Source organism: Macaca thibetana, chromosome 12 (assembly GCF_024542745.1).
Source record: "Macaca thibetana thibetana isolate TM-01 chromosome 12, ASM2454274v1, whole genome shotgun sequence".
Classification (NCBI taxonomy): domain Eukaryota; kingdom Metazoa; phylum Chordata; class Mammalia; order Primates; family Cercopithecidae; genus Macaca; species Macaca thibetana.
Window position 1 is genome coordinate 14,492,479 of NC_065589.1, and position 14,239 is coordinate 14,506,717.

At 37.2% G+C, this 14,239-nt stretch overlaps 1 protein-coding gene across 7 annotated transcripts in view; it reads left to right on the forward strand.

Annotated features, from left to right (window-relative positions):
* SPHKAP (SPHK1 interactor, AKAP domain containing) overlaps positions 1-14,239 on the forward strand; it is a 196,497-nt gene that overhangs the window by 47,688 nt on the left and 134,570 nt on the right. For all 7 annotated transcript variants that reach the window (XM_050752094.1, XM_050752097.1, XM_050752095.1 and 4 more), the window contains one exon: positions 2,693-2,798. In XM_050752094.1, the coding sequence (XP_050608051.1) occupies positions 2,693-2,798 (106 nt within the window). The remainder of the gene's footprint in view (positions 1-2,692; positions 2,799-14,239) is intronic.

Sequence of the window (14,239 nt, forward strand, 5' to 3'; positions counted from 1 at the left end):
TATAACTTGACTTAGAAGTCAAGTTTTTATAGATCAAAATTAGCTTGGTGCATGGCCTTATCTTCCACATGTAAACTATTTGGAGCCTAACAGTAATAGCCGTTTGGCCTTTTGGTAAAAGCCAAACTGTCCTGTGGACAAGAAAGCATTCAGAGAGACGTCCACGCTTGGGTTTGAAGTAAATGGCAGCCTAAAAAGTTATAGGCCCACATTGTAGGAAACCTGTAAAGACAGGGGCTGAAAGCTAGGTCATCTCTGATATTTTGCCAGGTGACTTCCAGAGCTGTGAGGGAACCACAGACTTTAGTCCAAACATGTCATTTATAAATGATGAGACTAAGACTCAGAAAGGCTACGTGGCAGAATAGGTCAGGATTGGCAGCCAGGAAATGCAGCTAATTTCTTTTTCTTGCTTTCTTGCTCTCTTTCTTTCCTTCTTTCTTTCTTTCCTTTCTTCCTTCCTCCCTTTCTCCCTTCCTCCCTCCCTCCTTCCTTCCCTTCCTTCCTTTCTTCCTTTTTTTTCTCTCTCCCTCCCTCCTTCCATCTTTCTCCCTCCCTCCTTCCTTCCTTCCTTCCTCTTCCTTCCTCTTCTCCCTCTCTCCCTCTCTCTCTTTCTTTCTTTCTCTGTTTCTTCCTTCCTTCCTTTTTTCTTCTTTCTCTCTTTCTCTTTTTCTTTCCTTCCTTCCTCCCTTCCTTCTTTCTTTCCTTCCTTTCTTTATCTTTCCTCAGCTAAGCAAAGGTAATATGGATGTTATCCTTTCACGTACATTAGGTTCACTCTAGCCCTCAAGTGACAATTGCTCAAAAAGTAATATATTAAAAATTCTAACAAAACAGATTTTATTTTAATTACTCTGTGCAGATTTTGCCTGAATCTATGATTGCACAGTCAGTAGTCATTTTTTAAATGTCATTCCATAATAATGGAAATGCCAAAAGACTACACTAATGCCCTGTTTGACTTATGGCTAATTGAAAATTGATTAATTTAGTGCTTGAAACATGAGAGTTATAGGTTAGTTAGAAATAAATTGTTTGTTTAACTGATCTTTTATTTGGCACTTGTTTTAAGAGAAAACATCTACCTTTTGCACTGAAAATTTTATACAGAACTATCAGATCGTATTCCAAAAGTGTATGTTAATGAATTGTGCATTGTTCTGTGTGGACAACAACAACAAAAATTAAACATGTAGACTTAAGCTATCAGTACATTTTAAATGTCCAAATTATTATATTTTCAGAAGAAAAATATTTAGAAATACATATAACATTTGGAGAGTTTTTATATTTAAATGAGGTTCAATTTTGAGTTTCTAGTCATATTATTTAAAAAATTTGATAATTTTCATTTTTATCACATCTTGAAAACACAGAAGCAATTTTTTATTTTTTTATTTTTTATTTATTTATTTTGTTTGTTTGTTTGTTTTTTGTTTTTTGAGACAGAGTCTCACTCTCTCACCCAGGCTGGAGTACAATGGCACCATCTTGGCTCACTGCAACCTCCACCTCTTAGGTTCAAGCTCTTCTCCTGCCTCAGCCTCCCAAGTAGCTGGGACTACAGGTGTGCACCACCAAGCCCGGCTAATTTTTTGTATTTTAAGAGAGAAGGGGTTTCACTGTGTTGCCCAGGCTGGTCTCAAACTCCTGAGCTCAGTCAATCCACCCACCTCAGCCTCCCAAAGTTCTGGGATTACAGGTGTGAGCCACCACACCCAGCATTGTTTTGTTTTGTTTTGTTTTGTTTTGTTTTGTTTTGTTTTGTTTTGCTTTGCTTTGAGACAGGATCTCACTCTGTCACTCAGGCTGGAGTGCGGTAGCATGATCTCAGCTCACAGAGACCTCCGCCACCCAGGTTCAAATGATTCTCATACCTCAGCCTCCTGAGTAGCTGGGATTACAGGCACATACCACCACACCTGGCTAATTTTTTTGTATTTTTAGTAGCAACAGGGTTTCACTGTATTAGCCAGGCAGGTCTCAAACTCCTGATCTCAAATGATCCGCCTGCCTCAGCTTCCCAAAGTGCTGGGATTACAGGCGTAAGCCACTGTGCTCGGCCAATTTTAAATATTTTAAAAATATTAATACAACTCTGTGTGTAGTCAAGCCCATCAAGATTTGACAGAGCTGGTGAGGGGGCAGGGGATGTAAGTCTATACTTTTGGAGATAGAGAATTTGAGGCGCTCTCTCCAGCCGCAGAGATGATAAAGAGATTACTTGCATTTTCTAAAGTTCACACTTTTTTTTAATGGCATTATACTGAGTCCAAATTAAAATTATATTTTACCTCCATTTTAAAAAATAAAATGAATATTTGTTATGTGTTGGTGTTTTCAGAGCTGGATTAATGTGACAATTGAGAAAAACGTATTTGGGTTTTAAAACCGCTTGCTTAAGAAAAGATGCGAACAAGGCTAGTAGTCAGACAGATGCAATTATGTCCCTCAAAGCACTGTGGAAGGCATTGGGTTGCAGTTTTACAGTCACAGTAGGATCATCTATAGTGGTTCCACCAATTATAACAGTGTATGCAACAAAGAAATATCCATTTCAGCAATGGGATTTGCAGTGTTTAATGCAATCTGAAAAGATGATTTTTGATACACCACGTTGTGATTTATTCTTTATTTCTAAATATAGAGATGACTCACTGGAATGTGTTTTTGTGTTTTGGGTCACAAACAGCAACTTGGAGTCATCACGGATGTATGACGTTTTGGGACCACAGCAGGGCAGAGGCTGTGGCAGCTCAGGAGGCGGCCCGGGGAACTCCATCACTGCCTGCAAGAAGGTAACCTTGGCTTACACCACTTTCTTCTTGACTGTTGAACTTGAACACTCATTTAACTGGAAATTTTAAGCTCCCTTCCTAAAGCAGGAACAACAATAAAAACAAACAACAAAATGATCCACGGTTAGCTTTCCCAAGTAAGCCTTGATAACATTAAAATTTTAACTTATGGAAATGATGAAAAAATTCAAGCATAGAAAATTATAAGCCTCCACTGCCATACTACATCAACGCAAGACTTTTTGCCGGTACTTCTTCTTAAACTTAGCCATGAATAACAGTTTCTTGCATCTCCTTTCAGAAAAATGTTCATGGGTTTTGAATGAGTCAACATATTATATTAAGTTACTAAGTCTGTATCTAAGAAAATTTTAGGGCTGTTTTGCTTTTGGTATTTCCATAAAACAAAGGGTATGCTGGGATTATTTTACTAAGAAAAACAGAATTGTATTTTCTAGAACATAGACTTAAGAGCTGATTAAAAAAAAAATTATGCTCTAAGATAGTTGCAAGAACCCTTGAACAACATAAAATCATAGAACCTGACTACCTCATTTTTCCAGCCAATCAGCACTAAGGCCCCAAAACTTGAAGTAAAATGCCCACGATCCTGGTTCCCCATCTAATCCTTTTATCACTATTTGATGCTGAATTCCAGGGTAGTATATGTTTCTTCTCATCCCAATTCAGAAGCAGTCACACTGAGTTATTTCATTTATTGCAAAAACATTAAATTATAAAAACTTATAGATGTAAATTAACACAAATTCTGTTACTAAGCATATTGTTTATGTGTATGTATTATGTATATATGTGATATACATTATATATATGCATATATATACACATATATTTATGTCTGTATATATATATACACACCCAGTTAAGCAGCATTAATAATTCTCTGCTTGTGTGACTTTTGTATAAGTTTTTAGTTTTCAAGTATTAGAGAAATGAACAAATATCTGTACTAAAAATATACTTATTACAGAAAGGTAACATTAAACATAATTTTACAAAAGTATTTCCATACATTCATTCATAACCGAATCTGAAAAAACTTTCTAATTAATTAAGGATTCTTATTAGCACATGTTGTATGATCTATTATTCTTTCTCCTCTTATAAATTCCTGCAAAGGAACTGGTGCTATAAATTCCCCTTTTTGATGAAGGAAACTAATGCACTATAATTCAAAATGATTTCAAGTTATTCATAAAAGAGCTAATAGTTTATAAATCGATTTATAAAACAGGTCTCCAAGCCTTAGGTATACTCTGTCGAACTCTGTAACTCCAAATTGTAAATGTTTCATCATAATCTGTACCTTTTACAGGGCTAAATAAATTTTAGCTTATTCTAATTTTTTAAAATACATGTATGTTTATTGATACAAGGTTGTGTGGTATTTAAAAGAAGAATTGAATCCAGACTGCCTGAATTTAACAGCCAGTTCCATCATTACTTGTGTGATCTTGAACAAATGACTTTACTTCATGTCTCAATTTCCTCATGTGAAAAATGAAGAAAATAGTATTATCTATTTTACAAGATTGAAGCGAGGACTCAATGAATTAATTGATGTGAAATGTTTACAGCAGTGCCTGGCACACTTCATGCACTCAAAATAAAGATCTCTATCACTAATATTACTCTACAGAAGAATATTGTCAGCAAGCATATGGTCACAGAAAATAATTCCGTATAGGTATTACCATTCCTAGAGAGTTAGGGATTTATGATCTGTTATCTCAGCTACAGTTATTTCCCTGGAAAAGAGGTGGTCACATTTATTTCTTTTAAAAAAAAAAAATCCCATCTAGAAGCTACTGAACTGAAAGGGCTGTTTGGACCTGGATGTCTACTCAAAAAATTAAAACTGGTGCTGGGCGTGGTGGCTCACGCCTGTAATCCCAGCACTTTGGGAGTCGGAGGCGGATGGATCACCTGAGGTCAGGAATTCGAGACCAGCCTCACCAATATGGTGAAACCCCAACTCTACTAAAATACAAAAGTTAGCTGGGTGTGGTGGCAGGTGCCTTTAGTCCCAGCTACTCGGGAGGCTGAGGAGAGAATTGCTTGAACCCGGGAGGCGGAGGTTGCAGTGAGCCAAGATCATGCCACTGCACTCCAGCCTGGGTGGCAGAGCAATACTCTGTCTCAAAAAAAATGAAAAATAAAAAATAAAAATAAAGCTAATCTTTAATTCTAAATGACTTCATTAGCATATATATTTGCATGTGTATACATATGTATAAATGTGTATATGTATACATCAATATATACATTTACAAATACGAATGTAAAATTTTAACATAATCTGACTCATTTCACAATTATTTCTAGAATAACTATTGGGAAATTGAACATATTAAATTGTCTTTTTTACAGATCACAAATGATCAAATATAGGCAATTTTGTATGGCCCAACCTAAATACATTCAAAACTCTGTTAGATCTTGGGGAGAAATACAAAGATAGGTCATAAATGACCCTCACCCTTAATGAATTCACAGCATGGTTTGGGATATAATACTGGTTTCTCTTGTAAAAAGTCAAGTAATAATTCATAAGTTAAACTATTATGCAAGATAACAACAGACATGCCTTGTTTTACTCTACTTCACATTATTGGACTTAGCAGGTACTGCATCTTTTACAAAATGAAGGTTTGTGTCAGTCTTGCATCCAGCAAGTCCATTGGTGCCACTTTTCCAACAGAACATGCTTACTTAGTGACGCTGTGTCACTTTTTGGTAATTCTCTCAGTATTTCAAACTTTTCGTTATTATATCTGTTGTGGTGATCTGTTACCAGCGGTCTTCGACGTTACTATGGTAATTGTTTTGGAAGCCATGAACTGCACCCAGATAAGATGATGAACTTAATCAGTAAATGCGTGCGCTCCGACTGCTCCAAGGAAAAGCCATCTTGTTAGAGGCTAATGAAGTTGGTAACTTCAAGTGACGGCCAATGCTCATTTACTGTTCCAAAAATCCTAGGGCCCCTACGTATTATGCTAAATCTACTACCTGGGTTCTATAAATGGAACAACAAAGCCTAGATTACATCACATCTGTTTACAGCATGGTTTACTGAATATTTTAAGCCCCCTGTTAAAGCCTTCTGCTCAGAAAAAAAAAAAAAAAAAAAAAAAAAGATTCCTATCAAAATATATTACTGCTCATTGACAATGAATCTGGTCACTTGAGATCTCTGGTGGAGCTATACATGGAAATTAATAATGTTTTCATGCCTGCTAACACAACCCATTCTGCAGCCCATGAATCAAGGAGTAATTTTGATTTTCAAGTGTTAATGTTTAAGAACTGCATTTAATAAGGCTATAACTAGATAATAATTCGTTTGATGGATCTGGGCAAAGTAGATAGAAAATCTTCTAGAAAGGATTTACCATTCTAGATGCTATTAAGAACATTTATGATTCATGGGAGAATGTCAAAATATTAACATAAACATGAGTTTGAAAGTTGATCCCAACTCTCACGAGTGACTGAAGGGTTCAATACACGTAGTTGAAATAACAAGAAAACTAGAATTGGAAGTAGAGCCTGAAGAATGACTGAATTGCTGCAATCTCCTGATAAATCTTGAAGGAATGAGGAATTACTTCTTACGGAAAGAAAGTAGTTTCTTGAGATGGACTCTACTCCTGGGGAAGATGCTGTGAAAGTTTTTGAAACAACAACAAAGGATTCAGAATATTACATAAACTTAATTGATAACACAGCAGCAGATTTTGAGAGGACTAACTCCAAATTTGAAAGTTCTCCTGTGGGTAAAATGCTATTGAATAGCAAGCATTGCATGCTCCAGAGAAGTCTTTGGTGAAAACACAGTTCATCAATGTGGCAACATTCATTGTTGTCTTATTTTAAGAAATTGCAACAGCTACTGTAAGGTAACTTTCACTGTCCACCACCTTGATCAATTAGTAGCCATCAACCTGGAGGAGACAAGATCTTTCACCAGCAAAAGGATTACAACTCGCTGAAGCTCAGATGATTGCTAGCATTTTTTTAGCTACAAAGTATTTTTAATTAAGCTACATACTTTGTTGGTTATAATGCTATTTCACACTTAATAGACTATAGTATAATACAGACATAACTTTTATATGCATTGGGAAACCAAAAGTTTTGTGAGTCCCTTTATTGTGACATTTGCTTTGTTGTGGGGATCTGTGACTGAATCCACAATATCTCCGAGATGTGCCTATGTAAATCAGCAGAAAACAGGTTTTGTTTTCATTAAAAGCTAAGAGCCAAGATCATCCTTAGATTTGCAATAGACATCAGCAAGTTCAGCAGAAAGTACTCAGAAGGATGATCAAGATTTGAATTGAGAAAGAGAACATACACCCAAACTTGGAAAGGGCTGCTACAAATTAGTGAAGAAGTCAGTACCTTTCCTGGTAATATATTTTTTAATATTTATAGCACATTTCTTTCATTTCAAATATTCTGTCACACTTACATAAAAATTGCATTTAAAAGACAATTTAGTAACTGTATATGCCACATGTCAAACACTGTGGGGCTCTCATTGCTTACCTTCTCTTCAAAAGAGTAGTTCACCAGTGTTTTCTTCTTCTTTGTATCCAGAACAAAAGCACCCAATAAAAAGTCATTTAATAGTGAATGGTTTTATGCCATTATTAATTATTTTATTATTAAATAATACTGCGAGCTAATTCTTTAAAATCTTGTTAATCACAGATTACAGAACAGAGAAAGAGAAGGTCCATGTGTTAAATGCCCATGCAATGTATGTTCTGTACAAAAAAGGCAAAAAGAACAAGGACAGTTACATCTGAGAAGCAGCAAGGCTGTCCTGATAAATCGCCACTCTTCACAGTCAATCAACCTTCACTGAGAGTACCATGGATAATTGAAATCTATTGGTAATTCCCCAAACTCATTTCATGTAATCGTGTCACCTTTTTCCTCATCAAATCTTTTTATCAGAACTGACATATTGCTAAATTAACTGGTGGAAGAAATAAAACAAGGGTCCACAAGATAATGCATTCGTTGGATAATCAGCCTCCGAAAAAATTGCAAATTGACTGAATTTCTTTCATATGTTTCATAATGAATCTCTAAGGGTTTCAGGAATCCTACCCAGACACAATTGCTTGTGTTCCTCAAATTTCCTCTGTAGTATTAGAGAAATATGATCCCTGGAAACTGCAGTTCTGAAAAAGCCATAGCATCAGGAATGAGACTTTGGTGTGCTTATTCGAAGGAGGAACTCTTCAATATATGTTTTTGGTAGTGAGAGATGGCCTTTCCCCAGAGCTAAGATGACCATACCATACAGTGACAATTTTCATATATTGTCCTCGTATTTTGTTAATAGACCCCCGTTTGCTCTTATAAGTGTTTTGGTATGCAAAATAGCTTATATGGTCATCCCAACTCTGGCTTCAGAATTATCTTTTTTCTCTCTCTCTTTTTTAAGAACTAGGTAAGTTAGATAAATTCACACTGAGGTTTTAGTGATTGCTTAATGGAGTGGTGACAAATAAATTATGTTTGCTACTACTATTACCTTCTCCCTTAACTGGCATTGATAATTGAGCCTATTGAACCTGGACATGACCTCAGAATTCTACTTATTACAAAGCTCTAAACAAACACTTTCAATCCATCCAAGTTGGAAAGTGAGCTAACCTCTATGTCACCCTAATTAATGTGCATGGAGACACAGGGCCGTTTTAACGTATGCAACATGATTTCCCAAAATAATGCATTTAAAATGATATAATTACAAAATACTACAAGAAAAAATGGAAAAGAGCTGCTGGTTAGGAAGCCCTAAAGTTCTCCCCCTTGAATCCCTTGAATTATATTTAACATAAGCATTGCCTGATGCCCCCATCTCATACAACCACTCCTTCTTTGTTGTTGTTGTTGTTGTTGTTGTTGTTGTTGTTGTTGAGGCATATCAACACCAGGCTGGTGTGCCGTGGCGTGATCTCAGCTCTCTGCAACCTCCGCTTCCTGGGTTCAAGCATTTCTCCTGCCTCAGCCTCCCAAGTAACTGGGATTACAGGTGTACGCCATGACACGCAGCTAATTCTTTTTGTATTTTTAGTAGAGATGTGGTTTCACCATGTTGGCCAGGCTGGTCTCGAACTCCTGACCTCCAGGCCTCCCGCCTCAGCCTCCCAAAGTGCTGGGATTACAGGCATGAGCCACCGTGCTCAGCCCAACCACTCCTCCTTATAAGACAAATACAACCACCATTGCTAAACCGAATCTTAGGGATTTTACACTAAACAAGCTAAATGATTGTAAGTGTCATTCTTTTATATTTGTTTAAAACTAGGTGAAAATTCTTCCTAGTCTCTTTATAATAAATAAAAAACTGTTATCTCCAGGGCAGCAGTGGGATGTTGTGTATCAAACCTGGACTTGGAATTGAGAGACCTGAATTAGATCCCGGGTTTCTCTTCTTACTGTATGTGCTTAGGCCGGTGATGTAACCTGTCTGACTCAGATTCTCTAAGATTAGTGTGATACTTACATACAAAAAGGTTTGTGTACCCCCTTGGCACATAGTTGATGCTCAATGAATATTAGTTCATTCTAAATAAATAATCTTTTAGATAAGGGAAATCTTTATTTAAATGAAATTTAAAAACAGATGTGAATGTAGCATGCAATGTGCCTCCACTGTATTGAGTATCTGTTAGATTTTCCTTTCCTCTGAAAGCATTATATTCAATGTCATATTTCCACAACAGCTGGCATTTTCCATCTGTGCTTTACTTAGACTGAAGGTTTGCTATTTGGGATATAGTGAAATCAAGTCTCTGAATAGGATTCTTGTGAGGAAAAACTTGTCGGAGAAAAATCAACACCTGGAATATCCTTCTCTTTTCATGGCATGTTAATTAAATCCACCTTAAACTTGGACTTATCAAAGGTGGCAGACTGAAAACACTTCAGGTTCCCAGAGGCAGAGTTTGATCTTAATATGATATCTGAACAGCTTTTTGAAGTTTCAAGAGCATTCTTGGCCATGGTCCTCCCCCCCCCCCTTAAACTGACTTAAATTTGCTGTCAACAGTGGCAAAGATATATCTGAAGAATGACAGAATGGGTGTCCCTGGATGTTTCATTTTATTCTGCAAAATATACTTTCATCTAAGCTCATATCTTTTTGATAAGATGTAATTAACGAAAGCAATTTAATTAATGTGTTCAGGCACAGGCATACAGATCGGGAGGCTTTTTCACAGTCTGAGCCATATCTCTGGAGACATTTTTATTAGTCAGAATTTGATTGCTCTTGGACAAGAGCCCCAATAATACTTCTGAGAAGCTACGAAGCACTTTCACTGTGTTTCAAAGCTAGATAGTCACATGATGGAAAATAGATATAACATTCTGTATTTGTAAAAGCTGTTTCTCTCAAATAAGCAAGGACCTTACGAATCAGTAAATAAAATTAAAGAAAAATCAGCATCCTTGAGCTTATTTACATCCCTATAGAAGGAAGACACAAGAATTTCTCCCTGGAGTATAAACCACTCTAAAGTTTCAAACACTCTCTTCTGATCTAGCAGCCTGTCAGTGGTCTTCAGGCTGGTTTCTAACACCAGAGGATGGCTTAGCCAATTTTTGCGAAACAGTTACATGTCCTGTTTTATCACTATTCTGCAAGAGTAATCAGAAGCATTGAAGAAACAGGGATATTTTTAAGACAAGAAATAGAGAATTATCCTACTAAAAGCGGCCTTTAAAGAAAGCTAATGTGATCGTTTTCAAGAGAATTCCTCAAAACAAAGATAGCTTGCAATCTGGGCTGCCAGGAGGGGAATACTGGGTAGGGGATAGCGGAGGGGAGGGGAGGTGAAACCAGTGTATGGGGTAGTGGATGGAGACAAAAAGAAACCTGGGTGAGATACATTTGACAGTCAAGATCGGAAGGACTCTTTGACCGTAAGGGCTGAACAGGAGAATGACTACTTAGGCTAAGATATTTATGAGTGGTGGTACATCCAAGACCACTGGGAAGGGGGCACTGGGAGACAGAGAGGAGAAGAAGCTATGAGTTTTGGTTCAGCCCAGTTGCATCAAAAGAGCCAGCCACAACATTTCCTCTGGAGGCAATTTCATTCACCATCTAAGGAAACTTCTGTATGCCCCGAGCCACACCAACATCAGGGTTGTACTGAGGACAGAATGCAAGTAATAAAAGCTTTGATTAAGGGCTCATTTTCTCTTCCTTCAGCAAAAGCAGGTCAAGAACAGCTTCTCTCACCTTAGAGGCAACCAGGTCCACACAGAAACCAAGAGGTGGGGCTGCCTGTGTTGCATGGAGAGCTCATCCTCTGGAAAATACCAATGTGGTGACCCTAGATGGGAAAATTTTAAGCCATCAGTTATGGCTTGTTTTGCAGTTTAAATACAATTCAGCTTCTTATTCTGAAGTCAGTCTGTTTGAGGACTTCTCTTCTGGACTCTGAACTCTGCTCACTTCTCGTTGCCTCCAGCAATTTTTTCTATACAGTGGTGACAGTCCAACATGCCAGCCTTGTTCTGTTCTCTACAGCTCAGTTCCTTGAGCATCCTTTTCACTGTATGTGAAGAGCCCCTGGAAGGAACCTGCATGCTTTTACTTTTTTCCTTTAAAAAAACAAAAAAAAAGGAAGATCAAAAAGGAGGACTCTGAAAACTTAAAATAGCTTAGAACATTTTGTGGAGTTGAGGCTGATGCTGTACTGCTGGAACTAGGCAAGTGATCTGTTTTTCTGAATTCCTGTGGTCATTACCCCAAGCCTTCTGTATTTTATGTATTAAATATCTCTCTAGAAATACAGCGGGTTTACATTGAATATATCTAATCCAGCATTAAAAATTCTCCTTTCTATCTTTGGATACTTAAAAAAAGACTAGCCAGCCTGCTCCCTATCACTGGCCTCAAGGCCTCCCCTGTTTTCTTTCAGTCCCTCCTGTAAGAAACGTTCCCAGCATAGTAGGCTGGAGTACACACTACATTCCCCACGTGTCCTCATAGCATCCATCTTTCTCATATCATGCCGGACTCACCTTTCTGATTAAAGTGCCAGTTTTCAGTCCTGCCAGTGTCAACGTGGGAAGGAATAACATGGCTCAGATAAATTGGAACACGTCTCTACAAGGGACCTTGTGGCTCATGATCCTTTACAGTGAGCCCTCTCCTTTACACCCTTACATTCACTAGGCACATCTCTGCCTCTTGAGAAGGGAACTCACTCTAAAAGTCTCATATCAGGCTCATACTCTCCAGGATGGAAAGTATCCAAGAAACATTTGTATCCCTTCACAGATTATGGGCCCATCTGCATGCAGTTGTTTCCTGTAGCTTTTTCCCAAGAAGAGAAGAGTCAGAGAAAAGAGAACTATCTCTTTTTTACTTTATTTTATTACTTTATTTTGTCTTGCTTTGTCACCCAGCCTGGAGTGCAGTAGTGTGATCATGGCTTACTGTGGCCTCGAACTCCTGGGCTCAAGTGATCCTCCCACCTCAGCATCCTGAGTAGCTCAGACTATAGATCCAAGGCACCATGCCTGGCTAATTTTTTGTTTTTATTATTTTGTAGAGACAGGGTTTCACAATATTGCCCAGGTTGGTCATGAACTCCTGGCCTTAAGTCATCCTCCTGCCTCAGCCTCTCAAAGTGCTGAGATTACAGACAGGAGTCACTGCAGCAGGCCGTGTCACTTACATCTTAATTGCCACAGTCCAAAGGCATGCACCAATACTCAAGAGATACGTGGCCATCAAATTCATTGTCCCTTTGTCTAGTGGCAAATTCTGCACTACCTATACTTTGCATACCAACACAAAATAATCCAAAGTCGATGGAAGGCTTTCATGCATTTCATATATTTTCCTACATGTGTATTTCTTCCTATATTTTCCTTCTCTTAGCATTAAAATCACATTCCCTTCACTGATAGTATAAATATTATAGCATTATGCTGACTCTAAATAACAATTAATCAGCTGTCCTCTATTTATGTGTCTAACTTGATTCTGCTTAAACCATTGCTGATCATTCATAAATTATACTATATTTGCATTTCCTGAGTGTATCTGTTTTTGTAACTCTTGCATTTTATACTTGAGACTCAAACTCAGTTACTGCATTCATGTGGATAAAGCTCTGATCAACTTTCAAAGCCTTCTTCAGCCAGCTGACATCTGTGTAATATGACAGAGGTAGTGTGGCTTGATACTTCTTTTTCAGTCCTCATCAGTTCCCAAGCTCTAACTCCTCCTCTGTACTCTTATTATTTTGACAACATTAAGATACAGTGTAGCACCCAGAATACCGGTAATTGAGTGGCACAAGAAAGATAGAGAGATATCTGAGACTGTACAGAAGGCATGCAGGTCATTTCTTGCCATCTTAGGAAGCATCCTGGCCCAGGATAATATACAAAGTCTCTAAGTTACATATATAGGGACATAAATTTCAAAGAAAGGGGGGCTTTTGTTCATAAAGCATCTCCATTTTGTGCTCAAATTACATCCTTATGTGATATTTGTCAGAGATAAATGCTCCATAAAATAGTGTAATCCATATTTATTTAACAGAAACAAACTTAGACCAGGTATGTATTGCAAAAAGTATTTCATAGATAAGGACTCTCCTACTAGAAAAACACAATTAGTTTATCTGAAGGTCATTCATTTGTATGTTTATCATGAGATGACAATTTTACCTTTTCTCTTCTCTGGTAGTCTTCCCTCCTACCTGCCTTTACAGTAAAGGGAGAGAATGAATGGTAGGCTCACTAATAACCATTTCCTTCCCAACCCTTCCAATCAATCATACCTTTGATCTGGTAAATTCTCCTTGATAACAGAGAATCATTTTGTTCCAAGAGCTAAAAGAACGCCATTATTTTATGACACTTTAAAAATAACCAGTTACAAAATTTCTAAATTTTATTAGGTGTCAATTGTAGAATGCATGAATACTTTACATCCAACCAAATAGAATTACAGAATATGTTGTATGAATAATAAAACAAGAATATTCATACTTTGGAAACCATTTCTCCTTTTTGTCAAAGGAGGCTAATGCACAAGGACTCAGGCAGTCATCCAGTAAAATCATCGTTAGAGAAAAATGTTATCCTAATATTTAATTAAACCTTCTGAGAAATGGAGACTAACTCACTGAGTTTCTGATGCCAATTTTTTTCTTCCATGCAATAATTTTATTTCAATTTTCTTTTATTGTTTCTTCTTAGTAGTTCAGTGTGCTTTAAATAGGCATTACACAGTTGCCCCGTGAAATAATGGGAAAGTATTTCTATTCCAGAGTGGAAAACAAAAGACTATAGAAGTCTCAGAAAGTTTGCTATGACATAAGCTAGATCAGCATAAAGTTAAATGTATAAAATTAAATGAA